The sequence below is a fragment of the Macaca nemestrina genome, chromosome 14 (assembly GCF_043159975.1).
Source record: "Macaca nemestrina isolate mMacNem1 chromosome 14, mMacNem.hap1, whole genome shotgun sequence".
NCBI lineage: Eukaryota > Metazoa > Chordata > Mammalia > Primates > Cercopithecidae > Macaca > Macaca nemestrina.
The window spans coordinates 115,500,487-115,519,092 of NC_092138.1; the positions used below are offsets into that span (position 1 = coordinate 115,500,487).

The 18,606-nt window shown below is 60.6% G+C and overlaps 1 protein-coding gene across 4 annotated transcripts in view; it reads left to right on the forward strand.

Annotated features, from left to right (window-relative positions):
- Positions 1-18,606, forward strand: part of LOC105471885 (retinoid X receptor alpha) — a 120,754-nt gene that overhangs the window by 69,079 nt on the left and 33,069 nt on the right. For 3 of the 4 annotated variants that reach the window (XM_071078575.1, XM_071078573.1, XM_071078576.1), the window contains exons 2-4: positions 10,236-10,486; positions 16,730-16,880; positions 17,502-17,681. In XM_071078575.1, the coding sequence (XP_070934676.1) occupies positions 10,236-10,486; positions 16,730-16,880; positions 17,502-17,681 (582 nt within the window). Of the gene's footprint in view, positions 1-10,235; positions 10,487-15,009; positions 16,078-16,729; positions 16,881-17,501; positions 17,682-18,606 lie in introns of those variants that run through there. The other variant, XM_024789781.2, reaches the window with a different exon arrangement.

Genomic DNA, 18,606 nt, shown 5'->3' on the forward strand with positions numbered 1-18,606 from the left:
TGTGGCTGGAAAGCAGCTCTCAGGACTCTTTCAGGGCCTCTTGGTATCTTTCTAGGTGGGTGGCCCTGAGCCCGCCTCCTCCCTGCACCCCCACAGCAGGAGCTCCTTTTTGGGAACCAGTGGAGTAAGAGTGGCTGGACAGGCCTGGCCCTGGAGCTGGGCGATTTCCATCACGGCACTCCTCTGGCTTCCTCCTTGGCGCTGGCTGGTCCAAGCGCTCCTGACTTCTGGGTCCCTGGGATGGGTGGGTGACCCCCTTAATGAGGCTACATGAATTCTCGCTTACCCCAGCCATCTTTAGGCTGGGGGGCTGTGGGTGCTTCCGGGTAAAATCAGATGCCCTGTAGCTCTCCTAAAAGGGCCAGCCTCAGATTTGGGGTCCCTGGTCCTGGCCCCTGGGTTCAGGACTTCATTCTGGCCATGCGGGCTGCACCTTGGGGATGGGCATCCCTTGAGGTTTGTGCCTGTCGGGTGGGTGCAGGAGTAGCAGCTGCATTGGGAGCCCGGCCCTGGGCAGGCACTCTGGCATGGGGCTCCGAGTCCCACAGCTACTGGCCAGTCATTGCCAGCCTCTCAGCCCTCTGGGGACAGACCCTGCCTGCTTGTCCCTGTTAGGAGTCAGTTCTGCAGGTGGTCACTTGGCTTCTCCTAAAAAAAAAAAGAAAAAACCTGCCTTGCCCTGGGAAGCCCTGGAGTCATGGGGAAGCGGGAAGTGACAGTAGGCAATTGGCATTTCCTGAGCCAGCGTCTGGGGCAACTGCACCAAGTACAGGGTGAGCCGGGCAGGGAGGGGTGCAGCCAGCTCTGCCGTCAGCCTGAAGCCATGAGCGGCCTGGGCGCTCTCCTCCCTGTAGCACTGGGGCACACACAGGGTGGTGAAGGGGGCATGACACAACCAGAAGGCTCGGTCACAGAGGACCAGGAGTCTGGCAAGGGTTTGGCCTGCACCTCCCAGCTGCCCGGCCCAGGTGTGCCCCCCTCATCCCCATCTGCCTCTAAGCTGTGAAGAATTTGGGAGGGGATGCAGCTCTGGGGCTGTTTCTTCTGAACCATGGTGTTTCAGGCAGCCTGGCCCCAGATTAAGTGTGCCCCTTAGCGCCTGGGGCATCCCTGGACAGTGGCCACCATGGGCATCTGGCAGCCCCGCTAGCCTGGTGGGTGATCGCAGCAACAGCTGCAAGACTTGGGAAAGGTGGCTCGTGCCACCTTTGAATGTAGGTGAATGTAGCTGGGCGTGGTGGTTGGGCCTGTGGCCTCAGCTCCCATGGTGGGCTTCTCGGGGGAGTAGGCATGGCAGGGTGGGGTTCCTGCAAAGACCCTGGCCCTCATGCTCCAGTTAGCAGGTGTCTTCATCTCTCAGCTCTGTCTCGAATGCTTCCTCGGTGCAGGCGCTGACTACTCATGGGGAGCCCCCTCCTGACCACCCTCTTCCTCCTGGGTATGCTTCCCACTTCCCTCACCGTGGCTGGGCTGCAGCTGTACCTGCCACCACCAGGTCTAACCTCAGCGCCCCTGGGCTGTATGAATGGGCTGTGCAAGGGTGACAGTCAGCCTGTGCACCACTTCTTGTTCTTCCTTCTGCCCCTGGTCAGTCCTCAACTTGCTCACTATGGCCAAGAGGACCCAAAACACCATCCCCTTGCTACTTGTGACAAAACTTGTCAACCTCTCTGTCTGGGCTTCAGCTTGCCATCTGCACAGTGGAGCAGAGCAAGGGTTTGCTTAGCTGATAGTGATGGTGATGATGGTGGTGATGATGATGATGTAGTGATGGTGTTGATGTTGGTGGTGGTGGTGGTGGTGATAGTGGTGATGTTGGTGATGGTGGTGGTGATGGTGATGATGATGGTAGTCATGGTGGTAATGATGGTGATGATGGTGGTGATGATGTAATGATGTTGTTGATGTTGGTGATGGTGGTGATGGTGATGGTGATGGTGGTGATGGTGATGTTGGTGATGGTGGTGATGATGGTGATGATGGTGATGTTGATGGTAGTCATGGAGGTAATGATGGTGGTGGTGGTGGTGATGGTGATGTTAATGTTGATGGTCATCATGGTATGATGGTAGTGGTGATGGTGGCAATGATGCAATGATGGTGATGGTGGTGATGTATATGGTGGTGGTAACAATGGTGGTGATATTGGTGATGGTGGTGATGATGGTGATGTTAGTATTGATGGTGTTGATGTTGATGGTGGTGATTATGGTGACTGTAATGATGACGATGGTGGTGATGGTGATGGTGGCAGTGATGGTGTTGATGATGGTCATGGTAACTATAGTGATGGTGGTGGTGGTAATGGTGGTGATGATGATGATAGTGATGTTGGTGATGATGATGATGTTGATGTTGATGATGGTCATGGTAACTATAGTGATGGTGGTGGTGGTAATGGTGGTGATGATGATGACAGTGATGTTGTTGGTGATGATGGTGTTGATGATGGTCATGGTAACTATAGTGAAGGTGGTGGTGGTAATGGTGGTGATGACGACAGTGATGTTGGTGATGATGATGGTGTTGATGTTGATGCTGGTGATGATGGTGATGTTAATGTGTGTTGGTGATGATGGTAGTGGTGATGGTAGTGATGGTGGTGATGTATATGGTGGTGGTGATGGTGGTGATATTAATGTTGGTGATGGTGATGATGGTGATGTTAGTATTGATGGTGATGATGATGGTGTTGATGTTGATGCTGGTGATGATGGTGATGTTAATGTTGGTGATGATGGCAGTGGTGATGGTGATGATGGTGATGGCGATCGTAGTGATGGTGGCGGTGATGACGGTGATGATGTTGGTGGCAACAGTGATGTTGATGGCAGTGACAGTGCAGATGTGTCATTGCACACTTGTTGGATGCCTTCACAGACATCGCCCTAAGCTGAGTCTTATAGTTTTATAGATTATAAAGACTATAGACTTATAATCTTATAGATTATAAGTTTTATAATCAAGAATGGTTTTCTTGCTGAGGCCCTTTGGGCCTTGATGGGGCCTGTCTCCATGAGGGGCCACTGCCAGTGCCCTGGGAGTTTGAGGTCAGTCAAGACTGAAGGGTGTTAGGTTGGTGTCTCCTGACTGAGGCTTGGGGAAGGTCAAGGTTTGTGGGTCACTACTCCTCGTTCTCATGCCCTGGCAGCTCGTGGAGTTCTCTAGGGGAGGGCCCTGGCAGGGTCTTGTAGGTCTGGGTTGCAGATCTGCCCCTGCCTTTGGATCCGTCTCCCCTGCGGACTGAGCTGCCTGGCCAGCTGCACTTGTATGCTACATGCCTCAGGGGCCAGAGGCCTCAGGCAGCACCTCTGGGCCCTTCATCTTAATGTCACGCCCCCTCACTACCCTGCGTCTCCCAGTCTCCCCTTGTGCCAGTCCCTGATCTTGCACTGGGGAAACTGGACAAGGTCCCTGCCATGGGGGCCTCTTGGGCTGGGAGGGCAGAGGGGTGGGAGGCAATGTCAGGGGGCCCCATGGAGCTCAGGGAGGGAGAGGCCAGTGTTTGGCTCCTCCTGGGTGAGGGGATAGGGAGTCAAGATGCTGCTTTCTCCGCGTTTGTGCAGGGGTGGGTGATCATAAAGATGGGTTTGGTATTCAGAGTCCTTGAAGGTCTCTTGGTCACGTGGAACCTGGGGGACCAAACTTACAGAGGCAGAGGCGGGACAGGAATCCAGAGCCTGACCGACCTGGCCTGGCTGGGCTCGGTCCTGAGGCCGGGACACTGTGGGCTCTCAGGGAAGTGTCTGTCCCCTCTCAGTCCTGGCAGGAGCCTGTCCGTGCTGGCTCTGCAATCCTGGTCACTCTCAGCTCCCACGTGTCCTTGGGGCTGGCAGGACTGTGGCATTGTGTCTGGGGCAGACCCAGATCTCTGTCCCTCCCTTGGCGGAGTCCCGCCTGGCCTCATCGTGGCTTCCTGTGTCCACTGCTGCTTCCTTCTCACCCCTTCCCTCCTGGCCCACTGGCCAGCCCGGGGAGCCGATCATGGAAGGGCCTGTCTCACTGGGCCCTTGGGGCATCCCTGTGTGTGTCACGGAAGGTTGGGTAGGGCAGGGCTAGGGAGTAGGCCGGCCAGGGGTCTGTGTGGGGGCCTGCAGGGCACCCGGGAGCCGGCAGTCCTTAGGGCCACTTCCTGGGGGTCTTGTGAGCAGGTGCGGGCTACAGTGAAGGAGATGGACGCCTTGGTGTGTCAGTCCCCATCCTCCTCTCTCCTTCAGAGTCTGGGTGGTTCTGGGGCACCCCGGCTCAGAGCAGGGGCCTGCGTGTCCAGCTTCCTGCAGGTGGATGACTTCATAGGCCTGGCCGAGGGAGGGGCTGGACCTCCCCATGGGGGCCCTTGACATTGGCTTCGAGGAGCTCCCCCATCAGACGCTCCTGTGGAGGCAGGCCTGGGTCTCTCCTGACTTCAGGAGGGCCAATCTGGCCTGTCCTCACATGGGGCTGAGATTTGGGGCCGGGGTGTTGGTTGGGGAAAGGGCAGGGTAACCTCAGAAGAGCTGAAATTCCAGTCTGGGCCACCTGAGCTGTAAGCTGACACCTGGCCTGGAGGCCACGAGTGGGCCATGCTCCTGGGGCTGGAGGTGATAGGCCTGAGTGTTTGCCTGCCTCTGCGGGGTGGCGGGAAACAGATGCACAGCAGATGTGGAGAGCCCATCCTGCCAAGGGCCCATAGGGCCCATCTTCAACAGCCTCTGCTGTTGGCATGCCCATTTTACGGAAGGGGAAACTGAGGCTCATCTAGGTTAAGGGGTTGCCTAGGGTCTGTCCATCAGGGAGCAGTGGGTCCTGTGGGCCCAAGGGTAAGCAGAGACCCGTTCTCACCATGGCCGGCACCTCCTATGTTGGGCACGGCTGCCTGCCCCACCCTGGTTCCTCAGGGCCCCTCACCCTCTGGGGCTTGTGGACACTTCCTTCCTCTTCCTCCTACGCTAAACCACCTTCAGCTTCCCCCAAACCTTGACGCGCCGTGGTCCCTGCCACGTCCTCATCCCAGTGCCCGCTAGCGCTGCCCTTCTCCCTCCCCTGGGTGGCCGGGGGAAGCAGTACTTCCGGAGGTGGGGGCTGGAGGAGGGCGATCCAGGAAGCTCTGAGGGCTCGCTAGCTGCTTGCCACGGGGTTTCAGTTCCAGGGGGGTCCCCAGGCAGGTGGCACAGGGTTGCACGGACGTTGCAGAGACCGGGAACGGGCAGGCTGAGGACCGGCTGTCATCTGGGTGCTGGTTTTCCCAGTAGGTTTCCTCAACTGCAGGCCGAGCTCCTCCCCTGTCCCGGGCACCCTGCCCTCTCTCTGCACCGTCCTGGATGCCCCACCAGGGAGCCCACAGGACCCCACCACACGCTCCCCCATTTGGAACACCGTCCTTCCCTCCACTGGGCTTCCTGGGGCCCCGAATTGGATGGTCCGCGTGTCCTCTGTTGTTCATCTAAACAGGTGGCCTGATCCCTTGGTCCCAGCCTGTGGCCTGCTCAGACCCTGCCACGATTGGCCCTGCAGATTCCAAAGGGATGTGGAGACTTGAGTTCCCCTCTCCCAGAGCCGGAGGTTCCCTGGCTGCCCAGGAGGGGGCTGGAGTCCTGAGGGCTCGCCCCCGCCCCAACCACAGTCGGGCTGGCATTTCCTGCCACCTCCTCTGCCTCCCCCGCCTGCCAGGCAGAGGCCGGAAGGGAGTTGGTGGGGGTTCCCCAGGCTTCCTGCTCTGGGGTCCAGGCAGCAGAAGCATCCTGGCGCTGGTGAGCGTTCTGGAGGGAACTGTGCAGCTTAGGAATTTTGGTCAACAGGGACGTCCCTTCCCACTTCCAGCAGACCCTCTGGGATGTGAGTGTCCTTGGGGTCCTGAGTGGTGCCTGCATACACCCGTGGTGGGAATTCTCCAATTCGGGGAGCAGCCTGTGCCATTACTAGGCAGCAGTCAAGACAAAGAACATTCCTTAGTTCAAGTTACTTAACCTGCCGCTTAGCCCCCGATACTCGGGATCTGCCATGTGAGGGCCCAGGGAGCTGCTCTGTGCCTGCCCTGGGTGCTGGGCATTCCAGGGCATTCATCTCTGGTACATGGCTTTTGTTCCCGGCTCCAGGTATCTGCACTTTAGAGTCAGTTTTGTGCCAAGGGGGCGATCACTCCACCACTTCCTCTGTGCAGGATAAAAATCCAGTAGCTGTGTGAGGCGCCTTGGCCCATGTAGGGCTGCTCGGCACTGCCCCTGCCAGGATCAAGGCTTGCTTTCTTCTCTTCCATTTAGCCCTGGAGGTCCCTGTGGGCTTCCTGAGTCCTCCTTGCTTGGAGTTCGGAGTCACACTGATTGCCTGTGGTCCTTAAGGGGGCACGGTGGGTGGGAGGGGTGTGAGGCTGTGCGATTGTGGGGCCCTGTGCGGCTCAGGTTCTGTGGTTCCCGGATCCCGCTGTTCAGTTTTGCGACTCAGGCCCCTCTGCCACTCCCTTGAGCGGGGAGGGTTGTGTGTCTGCTGGCTCCCAGGTTGGGTCTGGGTGTCTGATGCTGTCCCTGTGTTGTGGGGGTACGCCTGGAGGGTCATGGAAGCCAGTGGAGACCAGCTGGTGACAAGCACCCCTGCAAGTCCAAAGTAGGATTTTTTTTTTTTTTTTTTGAGATGGAATTTTGCTTTCGTTGCCCAGGCTGGAGTGTGATGGTGTGATCTTGGCTCACCGCAACCTCCGCTTCCCAAGTTCAAGCTGTTCTCCTGCCTCAGCCTCCCAAGTAGTTGGGATTACAAGCATGCGCCACCATGCCTGGCTAGTTTTTGTATTTTTAGTAGAGACGGGATTTTGCCATGTTGGCCAGGCTGGTCTCGGACTCCTGACCTCTGGTGATCCACCCGCCTCAGCCTCCCAAAGTGGTGGGATTACAGGTGTGAGCCATCACGCCGGCCCCAAAGTAGGATGTTTTAAGAATAACGCCTGTGGGAGCCACCACTTATCAGGGGTGGGGACGGATAGATGGCCTGGAAGAGACAGAGCCCGCACGTACATGCACAGGGCGCTTCACTGCGAGTAGAGGATGTCGAGGCATTTTTTGCCTCTTCTTTTTTAATATTCTCTTCCTCTCCAAAAAGCATCTCTTTCCAGAGGATTCCAGAAAACACACCCAGCCTATTGTCACCCAGGCTCTGGGAAGGTGTCTGCTGTGGACAGAGTCTGTGTAAACAGGAAGGGCTGGGAACGGGGCCCAGGGGCAGCTGGCTTAAATAATTCAGCTCCTGAGGTGGCCTGGAAGGCTGTCCCAGAAACCCTCCAGTCCCCTCCTCCAATTCAGAGTCCCCCTGACTCCCCAGTCTTCCCAGATTACATCTGGAGCAGGGGGTGGGGTGGAGAAGCTGAAAGAATCCAGGAGTGACTTCTCCCATGGCCTTAAAATTCCCGTCTTCTTCCCAGAGACCAGGAAGAAAGGTGGGCGGCGTCCCCAGGGGTGCCTGGGGCCTCAGGTTGGGCCACTCCAAGGCCCGGCTTCTGAATGCAGTGCTGAAGTTTGGGCTCCCTGCATGGCCTGGCCTCCTCCCAGATGCTCCCAGGGTTGCCCGGTGGAGATGCCTGCAAAGCTGATTTGTGCACAGTCGTGCTTTCTTGTCCCTTCTGCCTTGAAGTCAGCATAGTGCTTCCCTGGGTTGACCTGGATAAGGAGGGCCCAGACTGGGTCCAGGTTCAGCCTGTGTGGACTTGGGACCGAGCAGAACTCACTGCTGAGTAGGTGTGCCTGTCTGCATTTCACAGATGAGGAAACTGAGGCTTGGTAAAGGAAGAAGCTGACTCAAGTTTCCTCTGGCAGGGGTCAGCTGAAGGTGGGTGAGGCAGGGCTGCGATGAGGCAGCCGTGTGGCATTCCCAGGGTCCCTGCAGTGCCCTGGTGGGCATGGTAGTGGTTGCCTGGCCTAGAGGCAGCTGCAGGTTTCTGGGAGTGTGCCTTTGGGGCAGTTCTCATCTCACACCTTCTCCATGCCTCAGTTTCCCTGTCTGTCACAGGCCGGTGGTGGTAGCTTCTCTGAGAGTTGCGGGATTCAGTAACATCAGGTTATGCAGATATTTCATAGACTTACGTGAGCAAACTGATTTTGTGTTTGTCTGTCTTGGAAACACTCTTTTGCCTGCCTTCTCTTGTCAGTCCCTAGCTGTTCTCTCTCTGGCCTTCTGCACCTGAGGATTCTGGATGTGGAGACTTCTGGGCTGCACGTGTTTGACATCTACATGTGGGTCTTGCCTGTTCTCCTCCAGGGAGTTTAATGACTAATAAGGCTGGTTTGCAGTACCCGTCTTGGCCAGTAGGTGCCACCAACATCTGGTTCTGGAATGCCTTAAGTCTGCATTTTTTAGTTCAATGAAATGGCTTATTCCCAATATTGTGAATGATAAAGGTTTCCAGTGGGTCAGGCAAGGCTCATTTGCTGGTGGGGTCTGTCCCCGAGTGCAATGGGGCACTAGTGACAGCCAGGCCCATTCAGTGCTGACTGAATCAGGGCAATGCTGGCTGAATCTGGCATCCAGGCCTCCTTTTTGCACTTTCCTTCCTGGAAGGGAAGCGAGAGGGGGTGTGTGGGGCAGGCCTGAGGCTACTGGATAGGAATGGGCAAATGCTCCTGAGCAGGGGTGGGCACAGGGTGGCAGAGCCTCTGTGTTCCTGCTGCCTCTGAGCTGGCCTTGGACAGCTGCTGGGGGCAGCAGAGCTGTGTGCGATAGGAAGAGTGCCGGCTTTGGATGGGGTCAGGACTGACCCCAGTCCCGATGCTGCCGGGTGGTGGTGGCATCCTAAAACTCATGCCATGTCCCCCCAGGACGCAGGGTGCACAGGAGGCAGATGCCTGTGAGAGGCCTGGCCCAGGGCTTCCTCTCGCTCTAGCCTGGCACCCAGCGAGTGGGCCAGTGCCCTGGACACGGCTGCTCTGAGGCTCGGGGAGGTGAAGTCTTCCCGGGGCCGTGGAGGGGTGCAGCCAGGGGTGTCCCCTGACCTGCAGCATTTGGGCTCAGTCATAGCCACTCTGTGTGTTCATGGTCCTGCTCGACTCCTCAGAAGTGCCTGTGATTGCCGCAGGTCAAGGCACGGAGGGCCTGAGAGGCCATTCTGCAGATGGGAAGGCTGAGGCCCAGAGAGGGAGAGTGACTTGCCCCATGTGCCCAGCCCGTTGGAGGCAGGGTGGGGGCAGGCAAGCAGTGCCTCCAGCTCCCGGCACGTGCTGCTGTCTGTGCTGCCTTGGTTGGGCTCTGACATTTCCCAGTGGTCTGCTCAGGCCCATGGGCAGTGGATTCGCCACCTAGGAGCCTCCTTTCCGCTGTGCCAGCCTCCGGGGTGCGGGGGGGGCACCTCCTGAAGCACGCTCGGGGCTTTGAAATCCGAGATGAAAGGCGGGAGTGTGGGAGGTCTCAGCCTCTCCTGTGGCCTCTGTGGGCTGCCCTCTTGCTCCTGGCACACACCCAGGCCTGGCGCAAAGCCACCCAGCAGCGTCCAGCCCACCACCCACACGGGAGGTGCCCCATTCCTCCCCTCTGGTCCCCTCAAACAGACCTCAGAGCGTGGAGCCAGGGGTCTGAGCGTCCGCTGCCCGGGCTAACACTGCCGTGGCACCTGAGCAGGCCCAGGCAGCGTGGCCTGCTGGTTAGGGCGACAGACATGGCAGTGGGTCTGTAGGCGCTGCCAGTCCTGGCTTGGCCACAGGCAGCTCTGAGTACTCGGGGCCTGGCTTCCCGCATCTGTAAAATGGGAGAATCACAGTGCTCACTGCGGACCTCCCAGATCCACGAATTCACCCACACTGAGCACTGACCAGGTCCTGGTACACGGCAGGTTCTCGGAGCCACCAGCCTTTATGCCTTTCGTGATTATTCCCAGACCTTCACCTTGGGTCCCTGTGGAGATGGGCAGAGGGACTGACTGACTAGTCCCGCCCACCAGCCCCTCCTCCCTCTGCTTTCCCAGGTGGAGGGGCCTGCAGTGCTGAGGGTTGGAGTGACCCAGGCAGGCATCCTGGGGCTCACTCACAGCGGGTTCTTCCTGCGTCTGCCGCAGGCCCAGCCTAAAGCCAGGGTCAGGCGCAGAACAGTGCCTTGGAGGGGAGCTCCGGGCATGCCTGGCCCCTAGTGAGTGTGAGTTTGCGTCAGTGAGCTGTCGAGACCAACGGGGCCGCCTGAGGGTGCCGGGGTCTTCCCGTGGGTGCGTCTGTAGCTGGGGAGGCAGTGCCTGGTGAGGCCCGGCGTCATCTGCGCTGACCCGTCTCCTGCGGCTTCTTGTCTTGCAGATTTCTCCACCCAGGTGAATTCCTCCCTCACCTCCCCGACGGGGCGAGGCTCCATGGCTGCGCCCTCGCTGCACCCGTCCCTGGGGCCTGGCATCGGCTCCCCGGGGCAGCTGCACTCTCCCATCAGCACCCTGAGCTCCCCCATCAACGGCATGGGCCCGCCCTTCTCGGTCATCAGCTCCCCCATGGGCCCCCACTCCATGTCGGTGCCCACCACACCCACTCTGGGCTTCAGCACTGGCAGCCCCCAGGTGAGTGCGGGGCTGGGGCAAGGGGAGGGGGTGGGGCCACGGGTGGGGCTGTGGCTTCAACTGCAGGGCAGCCGCCTCATCTTGAGGCCTCTGGGAGGTAGGTGCTGTGGTCGCCCGACTTGACGCAGAGTATACAGAGCCTCGGGGAGCAGCGTGCCGTGGGGGTTTGAGCCCAGGTCGGGCTGACTGCTGAGCCTGGGCCTTTGGATCATCAGCCGACGTGCCTTGCAGCTGGTTCTCTGCACACGTGGCCCCCTCCCATGCTGGAGGACGCAGGACTCCTTGTTCCCATGACTGGGGGGCTCAGCAGAGAGAGGCTGTGGCCTCTCTCAGGCCTAAGCCTGCTTCCCCAGAAGCCTGTGGCCACACAGCCCGGGTCCTCCCCTGAAGTCTCTGCTCACACCCCGGCCAAAGGGCCCCCAGGGAAGGCGTGTTCGGGCTCAGAGCAGCTGCACCCCGCTCAGGGACGCTGGCCCTGGGACCTGCAGTGGCCGAGTGTGGCAGCGGTGCTCTGTGGTCTTGGCTCCCCCATGGCTCTGTGGGCGCCTGACCGTCTGTGGGGTGTGGGGACCTTTTCCACAATTGAAGTTTGCTCAGTCGCTTCTCCAGCTCAGCCTGGCCCTTTGGGCTGTTTCTGGATCAGGAAGGGCTGGTGCCTGGCAGAGCTTGGCACAGTCCGGGTCTTGTCATGGGGAACTTGGAGACCTGGTCCGTGCTTCCCTTCTTCCTTCTTACCCTGAGTGTCTCCTGTGGAGTTGTGCCCAGCCCTGGGGTGTCCCGTCTGTGAGGGTGGAGGGTGAGGCTGGGCCTCCTCCCCTGGCTCCCGGTGGTTGCTTGTGGATTTCCACCTGGCCGGCCGGAACCTCCCAGACTCCCACTCGGCCCTCCCTCTCCAGGGGCTCCCCAGATGAGCAGGGGTGCTCCTTCCGCTCTGAATTTCTGTGTTTGGGTTTCACCCTTTGTCCCTAGTAGCTGAAGGTTCCATGGCAGAGTTTTGGTGCCATCTCAGGACAGCCCACCAGGGTGGGACTCGCCTAGCAGCTCCTCTGCCCACATACAGCTGACAGTGCCACATGTGTCCTGTGGACTCCCAAGCCCCCTGCTGCCCTGCCTCTGTTTACCTAGGGCAGGCACTAGGCCCAAGGGATTGCACGTGAGGGGGCCAGGAGGCAGCAGATGGTCACCTAGCCCCAAGCCCCCATGCCACCTCCCAAGTAGTCCAGGACCGTTCCTGGCCTAGGACTGGGCTGTGTTTGGGGTCTGGAGCCGGCCTACTGCCCATCTGCCTGGGCCTGTTTAGAGCCAGCCTTGACCTCCCGAGCTCCTTTTCCCTGGAGAATCTTGCTGGCTTTCTGGGCCAACCCCATCAAAGCCCCTCTGCTCTGGGGGATGTGTGCAGAAGAACTGGGGCCTCTGTCCGTGTCCCTCTCATATCACCGGCCTTCCGAAAGCAGGCAGCAGGCCCAAGGTGCTGGCACGAGGGAGGCCTGGTCGTGTTATTTTTAGCACACCAGCCCTGCCCCTGCTCTTGCCGGCGGCACGGTGCCCTGTGGCGAGAGGGTGATGAAGACTTGGCTTCCGCCTGTCCCTTGGCTCACTGGCCAGCACCTGCTGGGTCCCAGGGACCCAGGATGCCCCTTGCTAGGTCCTCCCAGGTCTGCCGCCTGCCCTGGACCCCAAGGGGTCTGTTGCACAGTAGGTTACCCCTGCGGGTGGCAGTGGTGCTCCCAGAATTCTCGGGGTGCCTGGTGTCCTCGGCACTGTTGAGCCCTTCTCGGGGAGGGGACGGTAGCACTAGGTGAGGAAGCTTTTCAGCGCTGCTTCTGGGCCGTTCTCTGTTGTTTCCTGTGCAGCCAGCTCCTGGCACAAAGTAAGGGCTTGTTGAAGCCAAGTTGCTTGGGAGTGAGTGGTGCAGGTCCCCTTGACATTGGCGAGGGCCCCCGGGGTAGGTGTGGGTGAGGAGCAGACGTGGGTTGCCCCAGACGTTCCCTGCCCGGCCGCCGTTGGCGTCGGTCTGCCGTTGGGCTGTGTGTGGGTCTCACCCGCAGTTAGTTTGCCGTGGTCCGAGGCCCATGCTTGACTTGGCCCTGGTTCCCCAGACCCCATAACTCCTTCCCTGGGGGTTGAGTCCAGCTTCGAGGGCTCATCAGTTTGTCTTGGAACCCCGGGGTTCCTCACATTCATGGGAGTGTGAGGAAGGTTTCAGGAGGGATGTGCCCCCACTCCTAGCCCCAAAACCACAACCGCAAAGTCAGAGTCGCTGGAGTCAGAGAGATTCTCTGACTTCTGCTGCTGTTGGGGAGGACCAGGCATCGTGCCAAGCACTGCCTCCTGCCTGCTCAAATCCATGGCAGGAAGGGCCTTCCACGTGGCCGGGTCCAGGCCACTTGACCCCTCCTGGCGGGGAAATAGGAGTCTGGGGGCGCTTGGGTAGAGCCAGGCCAGACTGCAGCTGCCTGGCCCCTGAGCTGTCCCAAGTCTCTTCCCTGGTCTGCAGGCTCTACCAGAGCAGGCCTGGGGGACATTCCCCACAGTGTCCCAGAGCCTGCCTGGCTGCAGCCGGCGCACGTGGGCACGTCGCAGGTATTGGCGGAGTGAGTCGGCGCCAGCTTCCACACAGAGCACTTCTGAGTGCCCAGCCTGGAGCTGGACTTGGTGTCAAGGCCTCTGAGCTCCAGCAAAGCCTCCTGGCAGCAGTGCCTGCCGGGGGCCTGTGGGGCTGTGATGGTGCACAGGGAGGGTGGACGCTGAGCGGGCTTCATGGGGTCGGAAGCAGGGCAGCACCGGCGCCCACCCACCAGGGACTGAGGTCAGAGGGGAGTGTGCGGAGGAGCTGGTTTGCTCCTGCCTTGTTGGACAGATGAGGCCCAGCAAGGCCCATGGGCCTGCTCCTGGCGCAGAGTGGGCCTTCCCCAAGTCCGGGCTGGTGGAGAGACCCTGCAGGAGCTCAGGAAGGAAGGGTGTGGTGGGTGTGAGGAGAGAGCCAAGAGACGGGCAGGAGACCTGGGTGGGGCATTGAGGCGGCGGGAACTGAAATAAGTGCCAAGGATCTGAAAGGGGAAATGGGATGGCCCCCACCCTGGCCATGCATGGAGTCCTGAGGCTCCAACAAAGCAACAATGATGGCCTGGCTCTCTGGGGAGCTGGAGCAGGGAGTGTGGGAGGAGACCCTGGATAGCTGGGGGGCTGTGGAGACCACTGGGGGAGGGACAGACCAAAGCAGACCCCGGGGGTGGCCCTCTGCTGCGCTCCGGGGGCTGTAAGCCAACCTGAGGCCCAGCAGCCTAGGGCTGGGAGGGTGGAAGAATGCGTGCCTGGCCTCCCCGTCCTGGCACAGCCTTGCTTCTGCAGCCTGGACCATCTTCCAGGTGAGCCCAGAGAGGCAAGTTGGGTGGCCTCAGGGCCTGCAGCCAGGATGGGCACCTCAGCCCGGGCTCCGCTCTTCTCAGACATGAGGGGGCTCACTGGGCGCTGGGCTCACTGGGCTAGCCAGAGCCTCTGATCTCCCTGAGGTCTAGGGGAGCCAGGGATGCACCCTGAGTTCAGCACGGGACCTGGCTTGGCCGTGACGCTGAGATGGAGGGTGACCATCTGCCATTCTGTCCTGCCTGGAGTCCCTTTCCTGGCCAGGGCTGCTCTGGCGCTCCCTCAGTTTACCCAGGGCAGGTGCTAGGCGCAAGGGACTGAAGATGGGGGGCTGGGAGGCAGCACGTGGATCCCTACGCACCCTAGGTGTTTTGGGGCAGCCTAGAAGAGGAAGTGTGTGAGTTTCTTTGCTTTGTGCTTCTGAGCAACCTGGACCTGCAGTCATGGCCTGTACTCCCTCAGCCTCTGGCCCAAGGACCCCCTGCTCACATGCCTCGGTGCCTCCCCAGTGCTAGCGCACACAGCGAGGGTGCCCAATGCTTCCTGCTTGTGGATGCCTTTGCTGCCCCTGCTCTGACCTGATCCCGCCCTGGCTCTACCTACTTCTTTCCTTTTTTCCAACAAGCCCTTTGCTTCCCCACCTCTGAACACTGGCTTGGGGGTCCTTCTGCCTGGGACACCCCTTTCTTCCTCCCAGTCCCTGGCCTGTCTCCTCCAGGAGGCTGGAGTCCTCACTGTAGCCGCCGGCCTCCCTGTAAGACAGCGAGTTGTCTGCCAGCTCTGCTCTGAGCCCTGCCGCAAGGAGCGACTCAGTTACCTGCACATTGGCTCTGAGAGGCACTGGCCGGGTGCGGTGGCTCACGCCTGTAATCCCAGCACTTCGAGAGGCTGAGGTGGGAGGATTGCTTGAGCCTAGGAGTTGGAGACAAGCCTGGGCAACATAGTTGAGACCCCGCCACTATTAAAAAAAAAAAAAAAAAAAAAGCTGAGTGCAGTGGCGTGCACTTGTAATCCCAGCTACTCAGGAGGCTGAAGCAGGAGGATCGATTGGGCCCAGCAATTTGAGGCTGCAGTGGCTATGATTGTACCACTGTACTCCAGCGTGGGCGACAGAGTGAGACCCTGTTTTGGAAAAAAAAAAAAAAAGAAGTAGGCACTAACATTGTTCCAGTTTTGCAGATGAGGAAACTCAGGCTTACAGTAATTAAATAATTTTCCCAGTGTGCCATGAGAACGGAGGAGGCAGGCAGAATCCGGAGCCAGGGATCCACCTCTGGGGCCTCCAGTGCCTCCAAGTGAGACAGCGACTAGACCAGCGAGCCCTGGAGGGCCGGGCAGGGCCTTGTCCGCTGGTGCCTCCCGGAGCCCAGCACGGGGCAGGGCCAGCTGGGCACTTAGTTTGGGCGAGCTCTGTTCCTCCAGGGGCTTCACTTTCGCCTTCTGCAGAGTGGGGGACCCTGTGTGACCTTGGCCAACCCCTGACATCCCTGAGCCACAGCCTCTGCATCTGGGGCCCCCAGGGTTTTCCATGCAGGGAGTGGCAAGTGTGGGTGCAAAGCTCAGGCACCATGCCCCTCAGCAAACATCTGGAGCCTTCTCTTGCCCCTTCAGTTCCCTCCCTTCTCTGAGAAGCGCACCTGGTGCCTGTGGACGTGAACGCTGGGCTTTTGGCGAGTCACACGGTGGCCACCCGGTTCTCCGGTGACTGGAGCCCCCACTGTGGCACCCCCACTGTGCTGAGTTGTCACGGGGGACCTCCTGGCCTCTTGCAGCTCACCTGAGGCCCGCGGGGACCAAGCATCCTCGCAAAACCTCACAGCCCACCTGGGCAGACCGAGGAAGAACTTAGAAGCCGGAACAAACTGGGGCTGGAAGACTCATTCCAGGCACCGAGGCCCGTGTGAAAGGAGGCTTTGGGGTGGTTTTTGCTTTGCTTGCATTGAGCCTCAAACTCTTCCTGTCCCGTGAGAAGGGGGGATGGGATTTTGGAGGCCTGAGGAAGGAAGGAGGGGAGCTTCCTGCGCACAAGCGGTGGCAGGGGTTTGCAGAAGTGAAGGCTGGGGGCTGCCTGGCCGAGCGCTCAGTGCTGTGCGCAGCCGGGCTGGCTGGCAGGATGCAGCGGGAAGCGCCTGTGGGTCCTCTGCACTGACTGCAGAGCTGGGTGGAGGCAGCGGAACCAAAACTGCTGTGTCACTGCACGCTGCAGCTGTTACCAGGGTGACCGGGTGAGTTTCCCACGCTTGCCCGGGCGGCAGCGTGCGGGCTGGCGGGTGGGGCGGAGGGGTGTGCGGAGAGGCCAGTGGTGTCGTGCCACTCGATGCCCGGGGGTGTCCACTCCCCTCTCCTGTGTCACGTGACCAGGACCCCTGCCCTGCGGTGTGGTGGGGTACATGTGTGGTTCTTGGAGGGTCCCCAGCCCTCCTCCGTCCTGGGGACTGGGCCTCGGCGTCCTCATCTGTGGGTTGGGACCCCCCAGAGTGCCTGCCTCATGGAGTGTCCGGGGGCACCCAGCAGGGCTGGGCACTGCCAGGGGCTCAGTAATGAGAGGCAGCTCTCATTTAGGTGGGCAGTGGACTGGGGGTGCAAGCAGGGATCGCCCATGTGTTGGGGGGTTGCTGAGGGGTCCTTTGCCACAGAGGCCTGGGGTCTGCTGTGGGCGAGTCCTGAGGTTGCTGCAGCCTCTGCTGGCCTCGCTCAGCACGCACAGTGACCCCCTGCTCCGGAGCAGCGTGGCGGGTGGGGGGCACGACCCTCTGTAGCCTCCGTGTCTGTGTGTGAAGTGGGGGGTACGGCTGCGCCATCCTTGCTGCAGGGCTCTGGGGGACGTACGGACGAACCTGGTGTGCACCCCACTGACCGCTGTGGTTGCCCCCCCAGCTCAGCTCACCCATGAACCCGGTCAGCAGCAGCGAGGACATCAAGCCCCCCCTGGGCCTCAATGGCGTCCTCAAGGTCCCCGCCCACCCCTCAGGAAACATGGCTTCCTTCACCAAGCACATCTGCGCCATCTGCGGGGACCGCTCCTCAGGTACTGCTGCTGTGGGGGCCGGTGGGACAGGGTTGTCAGGCCACTGCAGGGTCTGGAGGCCTCCCCAAGTCACCCAAGCAGGACCCAAGGCCAGGGTGCAGGGAGGCAGGCACCTGGGCCATGGCCCACTCCCAGGGCTCCATGAGGCCATTCCAGGGTTCTCACGTCTGTGGGACAGCGTGTGTTGGGTGGGGTGGGGCACAGGGCCGCCTGAGGCTTCCGGAGAGGAGGTGGCTGCTGATGGCAGGGTCAGTGTGGGGGCAGCCAGCACCGTGCCTCCTCCCTTGGCTGGGTCTGGGCAAGGGGCCTGTGTTGTGCCACTGCCCCCCACAGCCTGAGAGGGAAGAACGGGCTGCACGGTGCAGACACAGAGCAGGTGACTTGCCAGGAGCTCTGGTCCCTGATGAGCTGGGATTTATCCCTGCCCCACTCCCCAGTTGTCCTCGGAGGAGCAGAGAGGGCAAGGCCGGGGCCCAGTCTGAGCCCAGGCGGGGGTCTGGAGACCAGCGGGTCCCTTCCTGAGGCCTGGCCCACCGGCTGACAGTGGCGGCGTTGGATGCGGGGTGGGCTGCCTGCCGGCGCGGTGACTGCTCCCCAGCCCTGCCCTGCCCTGTCCCGCAGGCAAGCACTACGGGGTGTACAGCTGCGAGGGGTGTAAGGGCTTCTTCAAGCGGACGGTGCGCAAGGACCTGACCTACACCTGCCGCGACAACAAGGACTGCCTGATTGACAAGCGGCAGCGGAACCGGTGCCAGTACTGCCGCTACCAGAAGTGCCTGGCCATGGGCATGAAGCGGGAAGGTAGGCCACGGCGTCGGGTGGGGGCACGGGCAGGTGTTGGACAAACAGTGGGGCCCGGGCCTACGCATGGACACCCAAGATGGACAACAGGGAGTGAGTGGCCTGGACAGAAGCACGGCAAGGCCGAGGCAGGAGTGGCGGCGGGGCCCGAAGCGTGGGCGCACATGGGCCCCGGGCGGCATTTTCTGGCTGGCGTTGGCTGTCTGGCGAGGGGATGGTCAAGGAGACCTTCAGGTGGTGCTGCTTAGGTTGGAGAGGTGGAGCGGGGGTGTCTTCTGAGCTGTTGGATGCCAGGGGTGGTTCCGGGCCGGCTTCCTCCCGAGGCCAACTCTGCTGCACCCCTGCAGGGCCGCCGGATGGCCCCCAGGCTCTTGGAGCAGTTCCTCCTTTCCTTGCATTTTTGTGCCGGTGTTATTAACAAATCTGTGTTGGGGGCGGTTTGCAGGGAAGGTCCCTCCCCCGATGTTACCACAATTGTCAAGTCAGACCTGGGTCAGAGTCCCGGACCCAACAGGCGCTGTGACTTCCCAGCCCTGGCTGGCTGTGGACCTCAGTGTCTCCATCTGTCACATCCCCTTTCCTTCTCAGGTTTGGCGATTCCTGGCCTCCGAGTGGGTCCCTGGGTCATGGTTTTCTCACGTGTTTGCGGGTGTGCCTCGATTCTTCCCATCGGGTCCCGTGCCCTGGGTTTTGTGGGGGTGGGAGGTGCTGTCTGGGGTGAAGATCTGCTGGTCTGTCCCCGTGCCCCCAGCTCTGCAGGACACCCTTCCTCTGTCCTCTGCCGTGCTGCTCCCAAGGCCCCACACCTGTGTGGCTGGTGTGTCTTACTTCCTCCCCGCCAGCCCGTGGTGGGGTCCCCAAGCAGGATCCAAGCCACTGTCTCACCGTCAGGGATGTCCTGAGTGGCGGCCGTTGTGCTGCAGTT